This window comes from Phocoena phocoena, chromosome 7 (assembly GCF_963924675.1).
Source record: "Phocoena phocoena chromosome 7, mPhoPho1.1, whole genome shotgun sequence".
In the NCBI taxonomy this organism is placed as follows: domain Eukaryota; kingdom Metazoa; phylum Chordata; class Mammalia; order Artiodactyla; family Phocoenidae; genus Phocoena; species Phocoena phocoena.
The window spans coordinates 96685360-96707907 of NC_089225.1; the positions used below are offsets into that span (position 1 = coordinate 96685360).

The 22548-nt window shown below is 50.7% G+C and overlaps 3 protein-coding genes across 6 annotated transcripts in view; all 3 read right to left on the reverse strand.

Annotated features, from left to right (window-relative positions):
• The window catches only part of NHEJ1 (non-homologous end joining factor 1), a 76302-nt gene extending 69138 nt beyond the window's left edge, over positions 1-7164 (reverse strand). Inside the window, exons 1-3 of one of the 2 annotated variants that reach the window (XM_065880861.1) lie at positions 7056-7164; positions 3904-4184; positions 3242-3454 (exon numbers count right to left, since the gene is read on the reverse strand). In XM_065880861.1, the coding sequence (XP_065736933.1) occupies positions 3242-3454; positions 3904-4080 (390 nt within the window). In that variant the 5' untranslated portion in view covers positions 4081-4184; positions 7056-7164. The remainder of the gene's footprint in view (positions 1-3241; positions 3455-3903; positions 4185-7055) is intronic. The other variant, XM_065880860.1, reaches the window with a different exon arrangement.
• Positions 7165-7895: 731 nt separating this feature from the next.
• SLC23A3 (solute carrier family 23 member 3) lies at positions 7896-14805 on the reverse strand. 3 transcript variants are annotated; one of them, XM_065880655.1, is made up of 12 exons: positions 14641-14805; positions 14356-14513; positions 14121-14242; positions 13859-13932; positions 13348-13529; positions 12901-13024; positions 12637-12745; positions 11242-11495; positions 10643-10748; positions 10193-10360; positions 9005-9100; positions 7896-8567 (listed from the first exon to the last, which is right to left on the reverse strand). In XM_065880655.1, the coding sequence occupies exons 1-12, from the start codon at positions 14803-14805 to the stop codon at positions 8275-8277; spliced, it is 1851 nt and encodes a 616-aa protein (XP_065736727.1). In that variant the 3' UTR covers positions 7896-8274. The 3 variants fall into 3 exon arrangements, with proteins under 3 accessions (XP_065736727.1, XP_065736728.1, XP_065736729.1); XM_065880656.1 differs by having other exon boundaries at positions 8275-8567; positions 14145-14242; XM_065880657.1 differs by lacking the exon at positions 11242-11495 and having other exon boundaries at positions 8275-8567; positions 12637-12676; positions 12901-12993; positions 14145-14242.
• Positions 14806-16546: 1741 nt separating this feature from the next.
• On the reverse strand, positions 16547-21295 carry CNPPD1 (cyclin Pas1/PHO80 domain containing 1). Its single transcript, XM_065880748.1, has 8 exons — positions 21134-21295; positions 20574-20682; positions 19959-20040; positions 19674-19794; positions 19457-19585; positions 18474-18535; positions 17989-18106; positions 16547-17754 (listed from the first exon to the last, which is right to left on the reverse strand). The coding sequence occupies exons 1-8, from the start codon at positions 21200-21202 to the stop codon at positions 17209-17211; spliced, it is 1236 nt and encodes a 411-aa protein (XP_065736820.1). The 5' UTR covers positions 21203-21295; the 3' UTR covers positions 16547-17208.
• Between the last annotated feature and the right edge of the window lie 1253 nt (positions 21296-22548).

A 22548-nucleotide genomic window follows, 5' to 3' on the forward strand; every position in this document is an offset into this window, starting at 1 on the left:
CCGTGAGCCATGGCCACTAAGCCTGCGCATCCAGAGCCTGTGCTCCGCAATGGGAGAGGCCACAGCTGTGAGAGGCCTGCGTACCACCAAAAAAAAAAAAAGAAAGTAAATGCAGGATATTCACTACATATAAAAACAAAAGAATAGAAACAATTTAAGTGTCTACTAGCAGCAGAGCAATTAAACACACGTTGATAAACTCATTCATCAAAATGCTATGTTGCCATTAAAAAATATTAAGGCAGGTCTTCTAAATGTATTGCTGTGAATGATTTCTATGTTCTAAAACTAAGTGAAAAAAGCAAGGTACTGAACACTGTGAACAGAATGTTGCCATTTGTGAAAATACATATATCTAGATATGTATTTGACTATATGAGTATATTCATATGTACTGATATATATATATATATACTGATATATATATGTATATATACATACATATACACACACATATATATGTGGCTTTGCTTGAGAATTCACAAGAAGCTGACAGCAGTAATTGCTTCAGAGAAGGAAAATGAGGGACTGGAAAGGGAGTAGAAAGAAGACCTATTTCTTCCCTACATACCCTTAAATGCTATTTGAAGTGTTTGCCTTTTGCATGAGTTACTCATTCAAAAAGAATTAAATAAAAACTATGACAAGAATGAGTAACAAACAAAAATTATGACTGTGTGACCTCACAGACACACACACAAGCCTGAAGTAGTATCCGCCTACATCCTCACCGGTGTCTGCTGGCTCTAACTTTTTCCCTATAAAGCTTCCTCAGGTACAGGGATTTCCCTGGGATGGCATTCTTCTTTTAATAATATACCTTGAAGCATAATTATTAATAAATTGTTCTCCCCATGGCCAACCAAGATTCATTCCACTCTAAACACTGTTGCCTCTTTTTAGTTATTTATAATTTATTTTATTTATTTATTTTTTTGGCTGCATTGGGTCTTCATTGCTGCATGCGGGCTTTCTCTAGCCGTGGCGAGCGGGGGCTACTCTTCACTGCAGTCCGCGGGCTTCTCATTGCGGTGGCTTCTCTTGTTGTGGAGCATGGGCTCTAGGCATGCAGGCTTCACTAGTTGTGACATACGGGCTCAGTAGTTGTGGCTCATGGGCCCTAGAGCGCGGGCTCAGTATTTGTGGTGCACGGGCTTAGTTGTTCCGCGGCATGGGGGATCTTCCCGGACCAGGGCTTGAACCCGTGTCCCCTGCATTGGTAGGCGGATTCTTAACCACTGCGCCACCAGGGAAGCCCCTGTTGCCTCTTTTTAAATTGCAGCTCTCCAATTAGAGGAATTTGCCTAGAATAGCTAGGTTTTCTTCACCCATTACTTTCAATTATAATATCATTATACAAGTGTTCTTTACTGTATTCTTTTGAAAGAAAAAACTATTAGAGCCCATCAGCTTCCAACAAGAACTGCCTCCCCAATCTCACTCTTCTGAATTTCCAGGGCTGTGTGATATAAAATGAGAGTAGCTATTGCTAGGGCTTCCCCAAGGCTGCCCTAATGTTTTGGTGTCATAACAAGCATTATTGAGGGAACAGTGCCTCCTGGTGTTACTTAGAAAAAGTTACAGGGGTTTTGAACAAGATAAATTCTACCTAAAGCAAGGTGGAAATTTTCACAAGAAGTTCAATTAAAATCAACAAAATTGAGTGATTATTATTTGCTAAGCACTGTTAATGGGCCTTAAAAATTCAGAGGTTAATGTTCTCCGAACACTCAAGACTAGTTTGGGTCAAAAATACTAGATCAGGGCTTCCCTGGTGGCGCAGTGGTTGAGAGTCCGCCTGCCGATGCAGGGGATGCGGGTTCTTGCCCCGGTCCGGGAAGATCCCACATGCCGCGGAGCGGCTGGGCCCGTGAGTCATGGCCGCTGAGCCTGCGCGTCCGGAGCCTGTGCTCCGCAACGGGAAAGGCCACAACAGTGAGAGGCCCACGTACGGCAAAAAAAAAAAAAAAAAAATACTAGATCAAAAACAGGGAACAGTTTATTGAAAAGCACTTTGTTCCATCACCCTATTGTTGCCAAAGCATCACACTACCTCTGGGAAACTAAAGAAGGGAGACAGGAAATGATGCCCATTTGTCTTCAGATCCCTCTGCTGATAAACCTACAACCTTAGGACCCCCAAAGAAGACCCTGTCCTCTAATGCTAAAACAAGATCTGTTTATATAAAAGGGTAGAAGGACAAGCAGAAGTAATTCCTGCAAACTAGTTCTTCACTCTAATTGCTAATAAAAGCTCTTGGGGCCTAGAAAGCTACAAGTGAGCAGAGGACATTATCTTCTGAGTCCCTGAAAATGGGCTCTTGAATCAGACCTACCTGAGTCAAATTCCAGCTCATTCATTTATAAACTGGATGACTTTGGACAAATTACCTTCAATCTCAGCTTGCTACTCTGAAAAATGGCAATAATATTTATCTTGCAGGACAGGACAGTTGTGAGGATTAAATGACAAGATAATGTTCAGAAAGGTACTCAACACTGGTATGTAGCCTACCCTACTACCAGAGTGATCTTGATAAATTACAAATTGGATCGTGTTAAACCCCTGCTTAAAGTTGTTCAGTGAATCCCTGTTGCCTTTTGGGTAAAATCCAAACTCATTAGAATCCTTCAAGATCTGGCCACTGTATACCTCATTTCTCACAGCTCCCTGTAGTCATGAAGTTCCCCCACTTGCCCCACACTTATACATCTCCACACCTCTCAGAATGCATTCATGCCTAGAATGATTTTATTTTCTCCCAGTTATTTCCTACTCATCTTCAAAACTCAGCTCAGAAACTCTCTCTTCAAAAAGGTTTTTCAGATCCTCAATCATCCTGGGCTTATCTCAATCAAAGTATATACCATAATTTATCCTGTTTCCTGTCTGTCTGCCTTCTCATTAGATTATGAACTCCAGGAATAGGCTATATTGTTTTAGATCTGGACACCCAACAATTAGCCCATAGTAGATGCTTAATAAATGTTGAATAAACCAAGTAATGAATAAAGATACCCGGTAAAGCATGTAGGCCCAAACTACGCTCCTTTTGTAAGGAAAGAATGTACCAGTCAAGAAATCTTTTTGCCTTCTTTCTAGTCAAGGAAAGTTTTCTAATTGGAGACAAATGTCAAATGGGGTTTACCAAAAAAAAAAAAAAAACCCACCTAAAGCTTCATTTGAGAAGGGGAAGCAGCTGGCATCCCTTTCCCTACCCTGTATTTGAATTGCACTTACCAGCGAAGGGCTAGCTAGGATGCAGTGGAAATTCCAATAGAATGGGAGACCAGAGAGCTCACTCCGCACCCGGAGTATCAGCGCCTCTGCCACACGATCACAGGAAAATGTAGCTTTGCCAGGGCAAGCAGTGTCCTTCAACAATGGGCAAAGCAGATCATCCAAATGACAAAGAAAAGCCGCAGGAGGAGCAGTCAGGCGCTTGTTCAGCTCCTAAGAAGAGAGCAAGCGTTGCACAGGGTGAGAGGGCTAAAAGGAAACTGACTCCCTGGTAAGTAACAGCAAAGGAAAGCTCTGGTTAACATGAAGACAGTGGGCAGAAGAGGAAGGGAAGGGAAAATAAAAACATCAGAACAGGAAAGAAGAAAACAAAAAGAAGAGAGATCAACTGGCCTACTCCACAATTCTGCCTTCCACTGAATGCACTACAGAAACACACATACACACACACGCACACACACACACACACACACACCCATATGGAAAGATCCTAGGGCTAGAGGCAGAAGTGCAGAACATTAATGGGAATTGTAGCAACCTAATTGGACCTTCCTTGGCTACCTATAGGCCAATGAGCTGGGTGATGTTAATGCCCCCTGACCTTCACTAGGAAAGAAATTATGTCCACTGCCACCCATAGCAGTACTTCTCTTCACACTTACCTTGGCTCGCTGGCTGATCACACTAGTGTCCACCTGTTCATGCCACACCTGTTGAAGATCTGAAACCAGCAAGGCATAGCCCTGCTTGCTGATATAAGCCTTGGCCAAGAGGGAATTCTCGGCAAGCTGTAGCCATGCCCATGGCTGCATCAGCAGGCCTTGCTCCAGTTCCTCCATCTGCAGGAGAGTCTTAATTTAGCAAAGTGCCCCCAGGGTGTTGTAGGCCTGGGGGGACACCACTCAGAGAGTTCTCTATCAAATACATCTTGTGAAAATCCTCCCTAAGAAAACAGAAGGCATTGATTTACATTCTACCCCCTCTCCTTCACCCTCCCAGTATATAACCAGCTGAGCACCAACCTTACCACCTCTTGCCACTAAAAATCGATTTAGAATTTTGAGGGTTTTTTTTCCCATATTAAATTCCTAGAAAACATAAAAGATCTCCTTCTTCTATAGCGGTTAAGCCTCAGCATATTGGTACTAATATTTCTGCTTTCTAATAATATAACAATATGGAAACCTAAACCATTCTTGTTGCATCTTTATCACATTCCTAATAAATATGTCAATGCTATCCTTTCCCAGAGCTTCTAGAAGAGAAGAAATAGTTCTTGTTTTACAAAACATCATGTCATAAGTGTCACGCGCAGGAAATTCAAATTATTTGATCATTATCTCTGGGCTTCCCTGGTGGCGCAGTGGTTAAGAATCCACCTGCCAATGCAGGGGACACAGGTTCGAGCCCTGGTCCATGAAGGTCCCACATACCGTGGAGCAACTAAGCCAGTGTGCCACAACTATGGAGCCTGCGCTCTACAGCCCGCGAGCCACAACTACTGAAGCCCACACGCCTAGAGCCCGTGCTCCACAACAAGAGAAGCCACCGCAATGAGAAGCCCGTGCACTGCAGAGAAGAGTAGCCCCCGATCGCCGCAACTAGAGAAAGCCCGCATGCAGCAACGAAGACCCAACACAGCCATAAATTAAAAATAAATAAATAAATAAAATCTAAATGAAAAAAACTCTGGAAGCTCTCAGAATTTTAAATATGTGTGTGTGTGGGTATATATATATATGTATTCCCTAAACATATATATATATATATATATTTCCTAAATGAATATATGTATATATGTGTGTGTGTATATATATGCATATATACATTTATATGCCCCCTAAATATATTTTTTCCCTAAATATATATACATTCTCTAAGTTAGGGATTCTTAATCTAGAGTCTATGCATGTAAACCCTCTGGAATTATGTGCAAAATTTGTGCATACCTGCATATACCCATTTGGAGGGAAGACGTCCACAGCTATGGTCAAATTCTCAAAGGGATCAATGAGACACAAATAAAGAGCTAATAACTGTGTCCAGAAGCAAGGAGAAAAGCCCCAACCCCATTTCAAGAAGACCCTGAATGGCTAAGAAGTCAATACAAGGCACAGCACATCACATCACAGAGGTAGAGACCACGAATTAACTCCACTTCACTCATCCACACCCACATCCAAGGCACTGCCATCAATGATATCATACCCTGCTGCACATCCTGGAAACCAACCTTTGACTTCAGCAACTAAATTTGTAGCCTTAATCTAGTAGATGTTCAGTAACTATAGCTACTTTACAGGCAGTTTGATCATTTTTCCGGAGGGTAAAAAAAAAAAAGGGTGGACCTCCCTGGCGGTTAAGACTCCATGCCTCCACTGCAGGGGGCACGGGTTCAATCCCTGGTCAGAGATCCTGCGTGCGGTGCGGCGCAGCCAAACAAAAAAAGTGATGTAATTTCAGTTTATAAACACAAAGTGAAGTTGGTGGGGGGGGGCGGGCGCAGATCTTAGAATACAAAGAAAACAATGAAAATCCTTGGATTTCATTAACGTGGTTAACACGATGCTGTTCTTCCAGTCATTTTCATCTCAATCTAAGCCATTATTCTTCCAACCATAACCTAGTTTTTGAAGCGTGGCCTTGTAACATAATTTGTACAGTCATTAGACAGGTGAAATAGAACTATATATATTGTGATTTTTATCTGCAGCAGCCTCAAAACCTTGTGTTCAGATGATGGTATTTCAGTCACATTCCCACCTGCTGTTCCTACTGGGAAGAGAAGATCTTGGAATGATTAAGCTAGTCCTCACGGGACCAGAGTTCCACATTGCTCAAGGTCAGAAACAGCAAGTCGGTCACAAACAGCAAGTCGCCAAGCCCTTCTCTCCCTTACAGGCACTCCCCAGCGTGCGCTCTAAGAGTCACCAAAATTGGGTTGACTATCCGAGCCTGTCACTTCGGAAAGCCTGGAAGCTCAGGACCCTCACACAGTATGTTTTGTTCTGCGGGCGGGGGAGGAGTTTAAAATGTGGGATCTGGGATCAACAAGCCCCCTAAAAAGGTCTGAGAAATTCAGCATCAGACCTGGGTTTGCTGCTCCCACCACGCGTGTCCTGCTTTGAGGCCTCTATATCTCACCTTTCTCATGTTTCCTTCAAGGATGCCTTTAACCCTCACGTTAACCAGAGTCACCCGTTTATTATTTTGAATGAGGATGGGGAAGCGCCGAGGGCCAACAGAGCAGTGGGGTGGCCTAAAGCGGGTCGGCACCCAGTCCCGCACCTTGGCCGTGAGCCCCTCCCTCGGCACAGTTCCTCCGCCATCCTGCAGAGGGCAGCAAAACCCCGGCGACCGTCCGGGCTGGGCCACGCCCCGCCCCTCGGTCCCTTTACCACAGCTCTACCCCAGGAGACCCGCCTGGCGTCCAGTTTCCATTCGCCCTCACTAGAAAGGCCTTCACCGTCCACGTTTCTATTTTTACAGCACCGGCTGCATGAGGCGCGGCTCGGGACCCCCTCAAAGGGCAACAAGCCGAAAACCGGCTACTTGGTGGCGCCGAGCGGCCCGCATAGGAGTACCCGCACAAACCCCGCCTCGCGTCCCGGAGGCAAGCTGCGCACGCGCGGCCCCCCGGCCCCGCCCACGCCCACCCTCGGAGGCCTGTCCCAGAACCCCGGCCGCGCGCGGGTCCCTCCTGGGAGGAAAATTCTTGGAGGAAGCGCGTTGCCAGGGCCAGCCCGCAGAGTCCGAGCAATCTCTCGCCGCCCGGCCCCGGCCCTGGCCCCGATTAGAGCTCGACCCCACCTACCGTGAGCGGCCTCGAGAGCTCTCACTCTCCCCGCGGCAAGCTGGCCCGCCCGCGCAAACCGAAAGGCCTAGAGTAGGGGCATTTCCCGCAACCACGGGGAGGCGGGGTCTTGGGACACTGGGGCGGAGCCCAAGCCTGATGTGGGCGGGACATCTGGGCCCACGGAGCTGATAAACTGGATCCGTCAGAGGTGGAGGGATACCGTGGCCGGGAAAGCGAGAAGAGAGGCTGGAGGACTCCCAGGTAGAGAGGTGGAGGGGTAGTGCCGCCCCTCAGTGTCGCGCTGGCAGAGTAGAAAGAATGCAGGACGAAGTGCAGGAGAGGGGACCCCGGATTTGGATTTGTTGATAAACCCAAAGTCATTTCCCTTCCCTACGCGTCCAGCCTTTTTTGCTGTTGTTTTGTTTTTAAATAAAACGAGGGGATTGAACTTCACTAGATATCTCTTTTGGGTCTCCACCAGCACTCGAGTTGTTTAAGAGATGAGTCTCCCAGGCATAAATCCCATGGTCTGACCTCATCCTTTACCTCTCCTGTCTCATTTCTCCCTCCATGCACCCCCAGTTTGTGCTCCATCACCAGAGAAGCTTGAAATCCTTCAACTCATCTTGCACCTTGTACAACTTACTGTTTTGCTCGAGCTGAATACTTGAGCCTAAAAAATTCTCCCCATCCCTGTTCCACAACGAAAAATTCTCTTGTTAAGGCCAGCCTCAGTGCTGCTTCTGTGTAAAGCTTTTCCCACTATCCCCAATCAGAATTCATTATTTCTTCCGCTTTGCTCCCATAGCATTGTTTTGATCTTTATTGCAGACTGCTTTCTGCTTTGGATTTTAGTTGGTAATTACATATCTTTTTAAACCATAAGTGTTTGAGAGGGCAGGGACCCTGCCTTATCCATATCTGTATTTCCAGGACCTTGCACATAGGAGGCATAATAAGTATCAGTTAGTGAATGCTGGGGTTCGAGTATAGATAGTTCACAGGCAAAATATCATTCAATCATGGCCCATAAACCATGGCCCTGCTCTGGAACAGTTGGGCCTAATTAAGAGAAGGAAAGGCAAACACACCTGTTGGGAAATGAGACCTTTAGGTGGGCCCGTGTGAAACACACACACACACATCCTCTCCCTGGGAGAAAGTAGAGCCTGGGATCTGGCTCTCCAGCAAGCTGAGAGATAGGGCTAAAGTAATCTGGAAGCTGGAGTCCTGGTAATTACTGGGACCTAAGTTCTTCTCTGCTAGACCCGGGGCACTGCTCCCCAAAGCCAGGCAGCAAGTCGGCTGTCTCTCCTGGCTCAGAGGGCACTCCTTCTTCATTCCCAGAGTCTTCGGGAAGTGGGCAGAGGCAACGGAGGGGATGGGGAATGCAGGGACACAGGTTTTGGATGGAGAAAGGAAGCTCATACTCTTGAGCAGGCTTCTCCCTGGACTTCTGAGGCATCCGAACCTCTTGGGCAGTGAAAGAAGATGGCAGCCCTTGACCTAGGCCTCGCTCAAGCTGTGTGCCTGCAAAAGAGAGGGTGGTCAGGGCTTCCCTGGTGGCACAGTGGTTAAGAATCCGCCTGCCAATGCAGGGGAAACGGGTTCAAGCTCTGGTCCGGGAAGATCCCACATACCGTGGAGCAACTAAGCTTGTGTGCTGCAACTACTGAGCCTGTGCTCTAGAGCCCACGAGCCACAACTACTGAAGCCTGCGTGCCTAGAGCCCGTGCTCCACAGCAAGAGAAGCCACCACAATAAGAAGCCCGCGCTCGCCGCAACTAGAGAAAGCCTGCATACAGCAACGAAGACCCAACAGAGCCAAAAATAAAATAAATTTAAAAAAATATTTTTTTTTAATTCAAAAAAAGAGAGAGAGAGAGGGTGTTCAGGCCATTGCCCAACCCAGGAAGTGATGACTTCCTGGCCATTCCCCAGTCTGCTGGGGCCTGGCCTCAACTTACCAGGAATGGTGTTCTCTAGGAGGAAGCCCAAGAGTCCCGCCAGGAAGATGGGCTCTGTGAGCAGTGAGCGTAGTAACACATCCAAGGGGCTCCAGCCTACAGGGGGTTGGGGCCAGGCAGGAGGGGAAACTCTGATCCTATGCAAAGCCAAGGAGCCTAATACTTCCAACCTAAGCCTAAGTCTTGGACCAAGGACAGATCTTTCTGAATTGTTCCATGCCCCCCCTCCTTTGTCCTCTGCTCTCTATTTCCCACACCCAGGCCCACTCTCCCAGGAAGCATCCCCCAGCACTCTACCTAAAGGGGCTTCCCTTACTCAACCACTATCCCACCCCCACTTTGTTTTCTAAATAGCACTGCTCAACACCCTATCTTCTGAGCATACACATGCCCTCCAGATATGCTTCGATAGTTCCAGGCTCCCTGTCTCCTGAAAGTTTGGTATTAAAAGCCCCAACCTTATTTCCCATTTCTTACCTTCTGTGCTCTAGCCTGGGTTCCTCAACCTCAGTACTACTAACATTTTGGACTAGATACTTTTCTGTTTGAGGGGGCTGTTCTGTACATTGCAGAATGTTTATTAGCATCCTTCTACCCACTAAGTGCCACTAACAATCACCTCTCCCCTGCTTATAACAACCAGAAATGTCTCCAGACATTGCCAGATGTTCTCTGTGGGACAAAACCATCCTCAGTTAAGAACCACTGCTATTTGCTAAGCTAAGCTAACTAAGTTACTTGCCACTCCCAGGACATACCCTATGACTTCCTACTTCTATGTCTTTGTTTATGGTGGTTCCTCCACCAGGAATGACCTTCTCACCAAATATGTTTTTAAATCTTACCGTCCTTCAAGACCAGCTCAATGTTACTTTCTCCATAAAAGTTACCCAGATCATCTCCAACAGAAGCCATCTCTCTCACCGCCGAGCACCATAGCTCTTTATCTAAACCTTTCTAGTTATGTTTCTACACATCTCATCTCTTTTTCTAGACTGTCACATCTACAGTCACCTTTGTATCCCAAGGGGCTAGCACAGTATTCAATAAATATTTGCTAAACAAATGGATGGACTATACCAAAGCTCTTCTCTGGGTGCGGGGGCCTGGAGTCCAGAGAAACTCAAGCCTTGAGCCCTTGCTTTCCCACTGCAAAGCAACTTGTCTTTCCATCCCCCCTCTTCCCACCTGTGCTCAGTAGGACTGGAGCTTCCCGAAACCATCTTGGCAGCAACAGGGCCATGAAGATGGAGAAGCCAACAATGAAGACGTTCCGCCCAGAGTCAATGTCAGCCAAGTGGAAGCTGGAGAATCCAGTAGACAGAACCACGGCCTGGGTCACCCCCAGCACCCCACCTGTCTCATACAGAAGTAATTGAAGATGTTGGGAGAGGGCTGGCACAGCAGAGAGTATTGTAGGCCAGGGCAGGTTGTAATGGGCAGAGACCACCAAGAGGCCCAGGAGCAGAGAAGGCCAGTCAAGAAGCCAAGATATGGCTGAGAAAATAGGACAGCTGACACGTACATCCATATATTAGGGAGGCTATTCAGAAAGAAAGGGTGCTGACTACCAGCAACCAGTTGGGCCCTGCTGGGGGGTACTGGTTCAATACCAGTCCTGCTGATACATCCACTCACCAAGCACAGGCAGTGGGATGGTGGTGATGAGCTGGACCAGCCTCGGGGAGAGCCCAAGCACCACGCAGAGCAGCCCCACCAAGTGGGCCACTCGCCGAGATCCAGCCTAGAAAACACAGCCACCTCCTCGACCGTTCAAGGTTTTCACCTGGCCGACACCTTCTCATCGTTTGGATCCCAACTCAAATGTCACTCTCCCAGGAAGCATCCCCCAGCACTCTACCTAAAGGGGCTTCCCTTACTCAACCACTATCCCACCCCCACTTTGTTTTCTAAATAGCACTTATCACTCTTGGAAATTATCTCTTTTTTTTCTTAAATTGTCCACCTCTCTCTCTCGAAGTCCCCAAGAGAGCAGGGACTTCATCTGACTTGCTTCTCTCTAGAACCTCAGCCCTGGTACAGTGCCTGAGGCACAGAAGGAGTTCAGTAGTGATTTAGTGTCTTCCTCACACTCCTAGCCCTTACGACTTCTAGGTACCTCTCTAAATGAGATCACTGCTGTGAAATGCCTGGCAGAGGGCTGGGCACAGCTGGCAATCAGTCCCCTTCCCTCTCCTGCACCTCCAGCTCCTCTCCCCCCACCCCCATCCACATACCTGGAGAAGGCTCACCGTGCCCACGTTGGGGAAGCTGGATGCAGTGCCCATGGGGCTCCCCAACAGCCCGGCCAGCACACTTCCCAGACCCTCCAGGCTCAGCCCTCGGCTACAGGCATGCGGAGGTGGAGAAGGCAAATGCAGCAGCTGACCACACAGGGCGTAGCAGCCCAGGGAGCTGATGGAAGCTGCCAAGGCCATAGAGATGCCTGCAGCCAGAGCCCTGGGTGTCAGCAAGGGCCAGTCCCACTCAGCTGGGGAGGGAGAAAGAGCTGCTTTGGGGCCAGACTCACGTCTGAAGCATCCCCCTGCCTCTGACAGCCTATGACACAAGAACCCTAAAGGCCCCATTGTCTCTGAAGATAATGTCTTGGGACAAAAGCATCAAACTCAGGGTAAAGACCCATCCCTTTACTGTGGTCTACAAGGTCCTCTTTGGTCTGACCCGTACCCATCTCTCTAGCCTCATCTCCCACCACACTCTGCCTCACTTCTTTCACTCCAGATACACTGGCCTTGTTTCAGGCCCTTGTACTTGTGTTGCTGGCCACTAGAGGGCCTTTGCATATGCTGTTCTCTCCACCTAGAATGCTCTTCACTCTTGCCTTTACCCAATAAGCTCCTACTCATCTCTCACATCTCAGCTCAGTGATCACTTCCTCAAGAATGCCTTTCCTGGGAATTCTCTGGTGGTCCAGTGGTTAGGGTTCCATGCTCTCACTGCGAGGGCCCACGTTCGATCCCTGGTCGGGGAACTAAGATCCCACGAGCCACACAGTGCAGCCAGAAATTTTCTTAATTAAAAATTAAATAAATAAAAACATAAAGAGTGCCTTTCCTGAACTCTCCAATAAAGTCAGATTCCCCATTATGAACTTTCATCACACAAGGTACCCGCCCTTTTTAATTCACCGCGTGCAATTTTACATTTACTTGGGTGACTATTTAATTAGTATCTGTATTCCCCAACAGATTATAGGCTTCATGAGTGCAGGTACTGTGTCTGTCATGTTTATCACCATGTCCCCTATCACGTGCCTAGCACATAATAAGAACTCCACGGACCATTATTAAATTGATGAGAGAGCAAATTTCATATACAATGCCTCCTCAAAAGCAATCTTTGTGCACAGGTCACCAACTCAAATGTCTGTGGGAGTAAGTAACATAAATGTGTAAATTGGTTAAGGAGTATCAACATGCAGTGGTGGGGCTTACAGATGTCTCTGAACAGTAACAAAGACACCTGTGGTGAGCGGCTGGCATTGCCCCTCAGACTGGCAATTTCTCTCCCTTGTGTTTTTTGAGAATCCGTACAGCTAATTTCATTAACTCAGAGTCCGAAGAAAGAGACACCTTTATTTGAGTAAGAAGATGGAGGAGGAGAAAACCTACCTGGGTGAGGCAGCCAAAACCACGGTGCCTCGGCGGACAGCTCCCAGGGGGTGATGCTGAGACCCAGAAGGGCAGAGATGATCCACACACAAGCTACTGGGATCAGCACCTAAGGGACAAGACTGAGACGGAAAAGAACCCCTCCCCCAGAACTTTTCAAGCTAGCCTTGGAGGGGTAGACAGAAACCAAAAGGTAGGGGGCCGAGCGAGCATTCCGTGCCAGCCCTTCTAACTTCAACTGCCCCTGCCCAGACCTCCACATACCGAGAGGAGCCTGAAGACAGGGATGTGAGTGTGGGTCGAAGAGGTTGAAGCTCGCCTCCAGGGGTGAGGCGGTAACAGGCGGGCGCCCAGGTGCTGAGAACAGACCACCATGAGCAGGATAAGCCTAGGAGAGGGAAGGAGCTTTAAGAGCAAGAGGAAGAAGTCATCCTGAGGCGGGGCAGTGGAGGTGGGAGTGGTAGAATACCATAAAAGGGGGTCCCGGAGAAGAAAGCCCCCCATGGAGGGGGAAGGAGGGCACCCTGGGGGTCAGTGGGAGACAAGGTGAAAGTCAGGGTGAACAAATGAATCCAGCAAAAGTCCTGGATTCCAGATCCACAAAGTGTTGTCCCTTTCAAGATGGCAGCTAAACCTGGTGGAGCCAGCATCTCTGCCCTGCCCCGCTCCCACACACCCCACCAGGCACCACGCCTCTCAGGACTTACGTACAGCGATGCCAGGCCCCAGTGAGCAGAGCAGAACAGGGCTACCTCCCTGTGGGCCGAGAGCCCTGCCACAACTAGGCTGGGGGCCAGCACCAGGGGCCCACAGTGGGGGAACAAGTGGCCAGGACCCCCGAACAGCCCCAGCATGACCTGCAGCAGCCCGGAGACCACCACGGCCCCGGACACCTGGTGGAGTGGAGAAGTGGACAAAGAGAAAACATTCTGCTCAATTGAGATGACCTCAGCCTGGACATCTTAACTAATTCCAGGGAGTTCTCTGGTGGCCTATTGGTTAGGATTCTGGGTTTTCACTGCCGTGGCCCGGGTTCAATCCCTGGTCGGAGAACTGAGATCCCGCAAGCCACGTGGTGTGGAAAAAAAAAAAATTCCAGGAGAGGTTCCCCCCACCCAACTCTTTGCCCTAGAGCCTCTCAGTCCCTGTAAAGTGGAAACAAGAGCCTCCCCAGTCGGGCACCCACTCTTAGCTTTCCTCCTCCGCATCCCCACGTACTCACTTCTCGGAGAGAAGTGTTCCACAGTTCCAGGCCGTGGCAGCCAGGTCCCCCACACAGGCGCAGCACAAGGGAGGCTGGGAGAAGTTGGGGACGTGGAGAGGAGAGAGATAAACAGGTTGGAGACCCATTGCTCTACAGTTCTGCCTAGTGCCTGACACAGCTCCAGCACCCCATGGTGCCTAACCCTCCCATTATTGCCCCATCTCAATCCTGCACCCACTTACAACTGTGTGCTCAGGTGAGCACCCAACCTCACCCTCACCCTGTGCCCTTGCTCTGTGCTCACAGTTTCCAGGTGTCCGGGTGGTCAGAGGTAGCTTCTGACTGGTCAGCACCAGACCAGGGATAAGAAACTCTAAGGATGGAGCCTGGATAAGAGGCAGCCTGTAGGAACAGCAGCCCAGGCAGGTCTGGAAACATGGGGCAGCTGAAAGCCTCCCCGAGCCTCTCCTATGCGCTGGGACCCTGTTCCCTTCTCTCCAGGGAGTTCCCCTCACCTGCTGCCCATCCAAGTTTGCAGGGCTGTAGACACGCCACATGAAAAGAGGCTGGAGGCCAGGAGCTGGGCAGGGGAGGAAGAGAGTCCTCCTGCAGGGAGACATTGAAGCAGGAGCAGGTGGGAGGCGCAGAGCAGAGAAGCCAGGACCAAGATATGCTGCAGGCAGAGGAACAGTCTTCAGAAATAGGCAGAAATACCTACTTCCAGAGGGTTTCTCATGCCACACCTCCTCCCTCCAAACACCCGCTTCAGCCAGCACCAGCTCCTGCACCTCTGCTCCTACCTGCAGAGCCAGAAGACAGCTGAGGCCCCAGGGAGGAGACCCACACACAGAGGCCCAAGAGTGAGAGGAGGGATTTTGGACAGCAGACGGCTGCGGCAGGGAAGCCATGGTACCCTGGGAGCCCACGGATCGGAGTTGTATGGCGTTGGGGGGTGATCGGCTCATGTTGCCCTGCCTTTCGTCTTGTCTTGCCTGCCCTGGAGTTAAGGAGGGAGAGTAAGAGGTCAGAGTTTGTGTGAAGTTAGCTGCCTGGAGCGGGCAGGGGGCGGGAGTGTCAATGAAGCAGAGCGAAGGGATGAGGGATTTGGGGCAGGACACGGCCCTTTCACCTTTGCCCAGCTCTTGCACAAATTCCGTCACCCATTAACCGGGGAGCCAAGTTCTGGACCCCTCCCCCCAAGAATCTCCATCTAGAGCCCCTGTCCCGGGATAGGAGTGGTGGGGAGGAAGCCTCTAAAATAGGCTGGGGAGATTTTACAGACTGTATTCCCTCCTCACCACTGCCATTTGGAACCATCACGATTACACTGCAGTTCTCAACCCTATTAGGGTCCAGCCCCGTGGACTACCTCAAAAGGAAACATCCCTACATCGTGTACGACAACAGTGACCACAACTCCGTATAATGTCCTCACTGTAATATAAAGGAGAAATACAAGTAATTTATCCTTTCAGTGTGTGAAAGCTTGGGCCCAACTAAACCAGAAGACAATGAAGTCGTCCAGTGCCCACCCCCATATGTGGAATCAACGTGGATGTGACAACTGCAATGCCAACTGATATCGGTACTTTCCTGATGACACGTGTACCACAGGCACTGCTGCCATTAGTGACCTGATGTTTCAAAATAGTGAACAAGTTCTTGGTAAAGTGATGAACAAAGCATAGTTTTAATTTACACAGAGGTGCATTCCTAGCAAACTGAGTCTTTTTCCAAATGTGCAAAATCTATTCTGTGTTTACATGTAAAACACTGCATAATTCTAGGCTCAGATAAACAGGCTTTTCATATACGTGACGTACATCCGGTGGTTCAAAAATTGTCTCAGGAATTCTTCATAATAAGAGGTGGGGTTCCTGAGCATTTCAGGACGTGTAGCGTCCTGTACAGGGCGACTACATGCCGGCGAGTTCCTTCCCTTCAAATTTTTGTCAATCAAAAAATGTCCCATAGGGACTTCCCCGGTGGTCCAATGGTTAGGACTCTATGCTTCTACTGCAGTGGGCATGGGCTCCTTCCCTAGTCGGGGAACTGAGATCCCACATGCCACACGGTACGGCCAAAAACCAAACAAAAAGCCCCATAAATTTCCAAGATGCACCCTAGGTAGCAGCACCACCCCTGCTGAGGATCTTCTTCCATGGTCCCAAATAACCCTAGTCCAGCTGGCTGCCCGGTTTTCCTTCTTCCAGTGATAACCCAGCCTTGGTCTTCTCTTTAATAATGACGACCTAACGTGTCAGACCAGAAAGACGACCACGTGTCATACCAGAAAGGATGTCAGGAGAGAGATAAGGTGTCCTTGGGCTTGCCCTCAAGCTCATGGGGCTCCGCTGGATACTTGGCTTGGCCTCTCTCCACGAGATGTGCTTAGGGATCCACAAAGACGGTGCTCAATCAGAACTTGTGACAGACAGGGCTACAACCCCCTACCGTGGCACAGTCACCTTCTGGGCCCCACTGCATCCAAGTCGAGCAGTGCTTGGGGCCCCAGGGTGCCGGGAGCAGGGATGAGGGAGAAGCTTGATATGGGAGCCTATGACCATCAAACAACAGGGAAGTTCTGGAATGAGGCTGAGAGAATGAGTTGCAAGATGATGGCATCAGGGAGTAGGGAGGCTGAGAAGGTAGATATGGGGAGGAGAGTTCTTCGAGGGCTGCTGCAGAAGGAAGAGTCCAAGCCACGCAACTGAAATTGTTTATTGAAATCTTGGTTCTACAAAAAGTGTGAAAAACCCAGATACAAAGCAGTGGCCAGAGAGGCCTGTGAAGAGAACACCCGGGAGAGGAACCAGAAGAGAGGGAAGCCCAGGAGCGGGAGACTAAGAGAAGGGTGGAAGACGAAAGGGCCAGGTTGCAGGTCCCAGCAGTCCCTGGCTCTTCTAGACTAAGTCCCAGGGACGGGTGTGGAGAGGGTTTCCCCGCTCACCCCACCTGCCCGCAGCAGCTCCCACCATGGGTGGCCCTGTCAGTCCCTGCCTCTCCTGCATCAGGGACATCACACAGACCATGGCCAATGTTTCCTCCCTCCCTCCCCCCATCCTAGGAAACTCAAAAGTCTAAAAGAGCCCAGGGGAAATGGAGGGACAGGGGCTCCTCCCCTGTCCACCTGTGACACGCCCCTGGTCGCTGAGCTGAAGCTTCTCCCGGCACCACCACTGCCCTGGCCAATCAGCCAGCCACTGAGGGACGGAAGAGCAAGTGACCTTCAGTCCTTCTGCCCCACAACGCCCTTAAGCTCCATCACTCAGGAGGACAGGGGACCAGCCAAGAACCCAGATCACGCTTTGCTCCTCCAGGTTCTCAGGGACTCCCAAATCCTCTTAATGCGTTCCTCAGAACCCTACCTAGCCTGGAAAAATGAAAGACTTAAGGCGGGCCAGTTCCATGATGCCGAAGAGGGAACACTGCTGGGGCTGTGGGAGCAGCGGGGGCATCGGGCTCCAAGGCCAGGGGGGAGCCAGGCCGTGGGAGTGGTACCGGGGGCTGGGGGGCCCAGTGGGGACGGTATGGTTGGGGTGGTGGCAGGTACGGCAGGCTGGGGAGTCCTTCTGGAGCTTCTGGCAAAGGGGGCAGCTGTGGAGAAGAGCGAGAGGAGCCGGAGCAGCCGGGGGAGGCAATGGTGGCGGCGCCCGTGAGGCCAGAAGGCTGCCCCAGAGTGGACGCGGCCCTACGTCGACTTCCAGGCAGCTGGAGACGTTAGCAGGAGAAGGCAGGCACCGTGGCACCGAAGCAGGTATGCAGGGTTCCGAAAGGCACCTGGAGGCCAGTCCAAGGTCTGGGGGGCCAGGTGGGGGGCTACAGGACTGCCCCAAGGACTGGTGTATTACGGCCATCGATGCCACAGCCAGGGCCACACTGCTCACATATGCCATAGCTAACAGGCAGGACACCTGCAGGAGAGGGATTAAGAAAGGTCAGTGCCCAGATCCCCTTCCCCCAAACCCGCTTCTCACTGTCCTTAACACACCCACCCCTTATTTCTGGACACCTGGACTCAAGTGAGAGCTCTCTATCACCATCTACTCCCAAACCTCATCTCCTGAGCCTTTCCGTATTTGCTTTCCATCATCCCGCCCTACACCGCAGCCGGCTCAAGCTCCCTATCCTTCCTGACCCCTCCTCACCTTTGCCAGCCACTGGCAGAGGGAGCCCAGGGCCAGCTGCCAGGCAGGCTGCTCCAGCAGCACACACAGGTCTGTGTAGGTGTACCAGCCCCGCCGGCGGCCCTGCTGCTCAGCCACGCTGCACAAAGAGGAGAAAAGACAGAGAGAGTCTGCAACCCTCCTGCAGCTGGCCCACTGGCACGCTCTTTCCCCTGGGGACCCACCAGGAAGCACTAGGGAACTTGTTAAATGTACAGATTCCTAGACTACCCGTTGATCCAGAAACTGAGAATGAGACCAAGATCTGTATTTTAAATAAGCTTCTCCCACCCTCCCAAAGGTTATTACAAAGAGGACCGCAGACAGCTTTGAGAACCACTACCTTGGGCCATTCTTCTTCCCGTCTTCTCTCTCCCCCAGTTACACACACCCTCATCTCTGTTTAGCTCCTATGGCTGAAGCCTCCCCCCAAATCCCTTGACCTTTTTCTAAATCCTGGAACCTACCAGCTCTCCAGCCAGCTCAGCACCTCAAAGATCTCCCGAGGGTCAGTGTAGAGACGCCAATCCTGTGGGTAGGAAGAGAAGAGCGTCGAACCAGGCTTGGATATGAGGCACAGTCAATTAATAACCAGACCCAGAGGAGCAAGGACAACCACTGCTACGGGTAACACTTGGCTCTTACTGTGTGCCAGATACTGTTCCAGAAGTTTTTATTTTATTATTTTTTAAAAAATATTTATTTATTTTTGGCTGCATTAGGTCTTCATTGCCGCGCACGGGCTTTCTCTAGTTGCAGCGAGCAGGGGCTACTCTTCGTGGCAATGCGTGGGCTTCTCACTGCGGTGGCTTCTCTGTTGCGGAGCATGGGCTCTGGGCACGCGGGCTCAGTAGTTGTGGTTCATGGGCTCTAGAGCGCAGGCTCAGTAGGTGTGACACACGGGCTTAGCTGCTCTGCGACACGTGGGATCTTCCTGGACCAGGGCTCGAACCCGTGTCCCCTGCACTGGCAGGTGGATTCTTAACCACTGCACCACCAGAGAAGTCCTGTTCCAAAAGCTTTTACGTATTAACTTACTTAGTCACCACATATCTGGTTTCATATTGCAGCCTCCATTAAAAGCAAGGGGAAAAAGTATTCTTGAGGATGGTCCATACTCATAGGGAGCCCAGCACCTAGGGACAGACAAAGTCTGGAAGCAAATAATCAGAGCCCAGTAAGATAAGCTCTGACCCAGAGTGTCCCCTGTGGTGCCTGGAGGATTGGTGATGAGGGATGCTCCATTTCTGGCTTCACCATGCCAGGAACCTCCAAAGGGTGTGCTTATTCCAGAAAAGCTAGAAGGGAAGACAGTAACAAGGGAAGGCACAGGGAGGACAAGCAAAAAGAGAAATGAAGAGACGGCAGAAAGCTGGGAGATAAAAGACAAAGGGTGAAAGGAATATAAAGATGGGCCAGGAAAACAGAGCGAGAGAGAATAGTTACTCACCATGGCACTCAGGAAACCCCTCTCCAGGGCATTGAGAGTGGGCACGGCCACACCCCCAGCAGCTCCCCATTCATCACTGAAGACTTCCTCCTCCTCCCCTTCATCATAGAGGTACTTACTGGCCACCATCTGCAGAGGAACCAGAGGTTGTGGTGTCAGTAGAGCTCACACCGGGCTCCCGGCTCACCAGAGAGATGAAGGGAAGAGGGCATCTTACCATGGAGATCAGGAACAAGTCAGACGATGACACATGCTGTAGGTAGTCTGGGTTTCGATGCCGGAGCCGCTCAATGTACACCAGAGCTAGCATCATAGCACACGGGGAAATGCATGCCTCCCTGGGTGGCGAAAAGGATTAGTAATTAAACCCAAGGGTCTTTCAGCTCTTGTAACTCTTATGATGCTCATCCCTGTATCTTTACAACTTCTCCTTAGAGATAACCCTTCCCCTCTCTCTAGAGCCGAAACACTCTCACTCCATCTCTCTCTATTGCAGGCTCACCGGGACACATGGGCTACATATTTCTTCTGAAGCCTGCGAATAGGACTGGGGGCTGCCTTCTGGAGCAGTTCCACAGCGATGTCTGCAGGGGGCAGAAGGAAAACAGTGAGCAAACAACTCCTCCAAAGTTGTCCCCACTGTTATCACCCAAAACTGTATTATCTGAGGCCTTGGGGGCAGAACCATAATAACAAAATAGACATCGAATTCTCCCACACTGAGAAGAAAAGCCCATTCCAGGTTTGAATTTCAGCTTCTTCCAGGAGGAAGGCTTATTTCCCTGTCACCTGAAATTATCTAGATTTGTTCTTTACTCTAATTCATTTGAAAAGGTACACATGCGTTGTTTCGGAAATATATGACATGTATCCTCGGAAAATTTAAAGTTTCTGGTATACAAATCAAGAATGATATAGACTTGTAAAACAGCCATGTCTCCTCCTCATCTAGGCTTAAAAAAAAAAGTGAAACACAAACCTAGTGCTTACACCAATCAAATGCACCAGCTATGAAGAGACAGTGCAGTTCCCAGGGTACACCTAGAGTCATTTTGGTGACCACTGACAACCCCATTTTCAGGCTTCTCGTTGGCCCATTCGCACAACACTGTCTAACCTGCCACAGGGCTGGAGAGCTCCTCCAAGCTACAATCAGCTTCCCAGTCCCAGCCATAATAGAGTCTCCTTCGGATCCGGGCACTCAGCTTCTGGTGTCCTGGGAGGAACTGAACAGGGCAGGAGGGTGGTGGAGTGCGAAGGGCAGGGAAGTTTATGATGGAGATCGTGGATCCCGGCTGGAAGGGGGATGCCGGGCGAGAGGCCTGCCTCACCGCTAGCGCGGCCCATGCCCCACCCAGCCCCGCATTCTCCGGACTGTTTGCCAATAGCAGTCTGTCCACGGGGGGTGGAATCCTCTTCGCTGAGGGCTCTGGAGAAGAAGTTCTCTGAGAAAGGCCCCGGCTGGCCACCTCCTACTCCATAGTCCTGTACCCCGCGGCTCACCCCCGGGGCCCAAGCAGCCAGGGCCTCGAGTAGGCACGGTTAGAGCGACTACCGTCTGGCTCCCCGGCAGAGCCATCAGGCGAGATCGCGGCCCCGCTCGGGCCCCGACGGGAGCGCCCGGAGTCCCGGCTCCAAGCGCGGGGAGGCAGGGGAGGGGGCGGGCCGCACGCTCACCGTGAAGTCCTGGAAGCCGGTGAGGGAGAATGTGCCTTCTTCGTCCAGCAGGAGCCCGGCCAGGTCCATCGCGCCGCCAGCCGCCGCCCTGCGAAGGTGGAAGGAAAGGGAACGAATTGTAAGGGGGCCGTGGAACCGCCCCTGAACGCCTGTCCGCCTGCCCGCCGGCCTCCCTCAAGCTGGCCCCCACCCTCGCCGGTGGAGCAGCCCCCGCCACTGGCCAGAGGCGGCAGGCGGGGCCGGGCAGGCGGGAGCCTCTTCCTGTTCCGCTCCGGGCGGGGCTCCGGGCTCCCAGCTCCGGGATCTGGGCTCCGGACTCGGGGAGTGAAGCTCGAGGGCCAGGACGTCCACCTCACCCAGTAGAGGAGACCCGGCTTCGAGGCGCGTGTTGTGCCTTTGCCGCGCCGCGCGTCTGCCCTGCGTTTAGAGGCCGCGGGGGCGCCGCTGGCCAGTCAGCGCCCGAGACTTCCTGCCTCCCGCTGGCCCGAGCCGCCGGCCCCGACCGCCGGGAAGGAGCCGGGCTATTATTCCTGGTATCGCTGAGCCCCAGCGTGCCCTCGTCTGAGAAATCGGAACAATTCTTAGGGGACCATGGCGCAGTGAGGATGAACGAGCCCGGCTGAACTTTTCATACCGATGTAAATAAAACAAAGACTCAGGACAGGGAGTTTCTCGCAATTGTTTTTTTAAAGAGGAGATAATACGCACACACAGAATAATATACCTAAAAAAGCGTCAGGAAGAGTATACAAAAATTTAACAGTAGTGAATTGTGTACAAAAGGCAAGAGCACTTTTGGCTGTACATCTTCCTTTTGTACAGCTTGGAATTTTAGACCTAATTAAACACGAATTTTGTAGGATTATTGCAGAGATTAAATGATCTCAAGGAAACACAAAACGTTTGTTATATTTTAAGCCTCAACAAATGGTGCTGGCTGCCCTGGTGGCGGAGTGGTTGAGAGTCTGCCTGCCGAGGCAGGGGACACGGGTTCGTGCCCCGGTCCGGGAAGATCCCACGTGCCGCGGAGCAGCTGGGGCCGTGAGCCATGGCCGCTGAGCCTGCGCGTCCGGAGCCTGTGCTCTGCAACGGGAGAGGCCACAACAGTGAAAGGCCCGCGTACCGCAAAAAACAAAAACAAATGGTGTTAACATGCCCCCCAAACAGTAAACAGCACCTAAACAGGGTTTTATTTTTAAACTCACCCCCAGACCCCAATCTCTTGCTTAAGCAAGGGACTGGAAGGAGTTTTCCATGCGTAAAGGCGGGAGAGTTTACAGAAAGATGGGAAGGAAACTACTCTTAATAGCTGGAGCTGTTTTTGAGTCTGTCGAGTCACGCGCTGCTGTTTGTTTATTCGCTGAGGAGAGGGAACTGGGAGGACTAGTACCGTCGAGTGTTGCGTAAAGGAACGG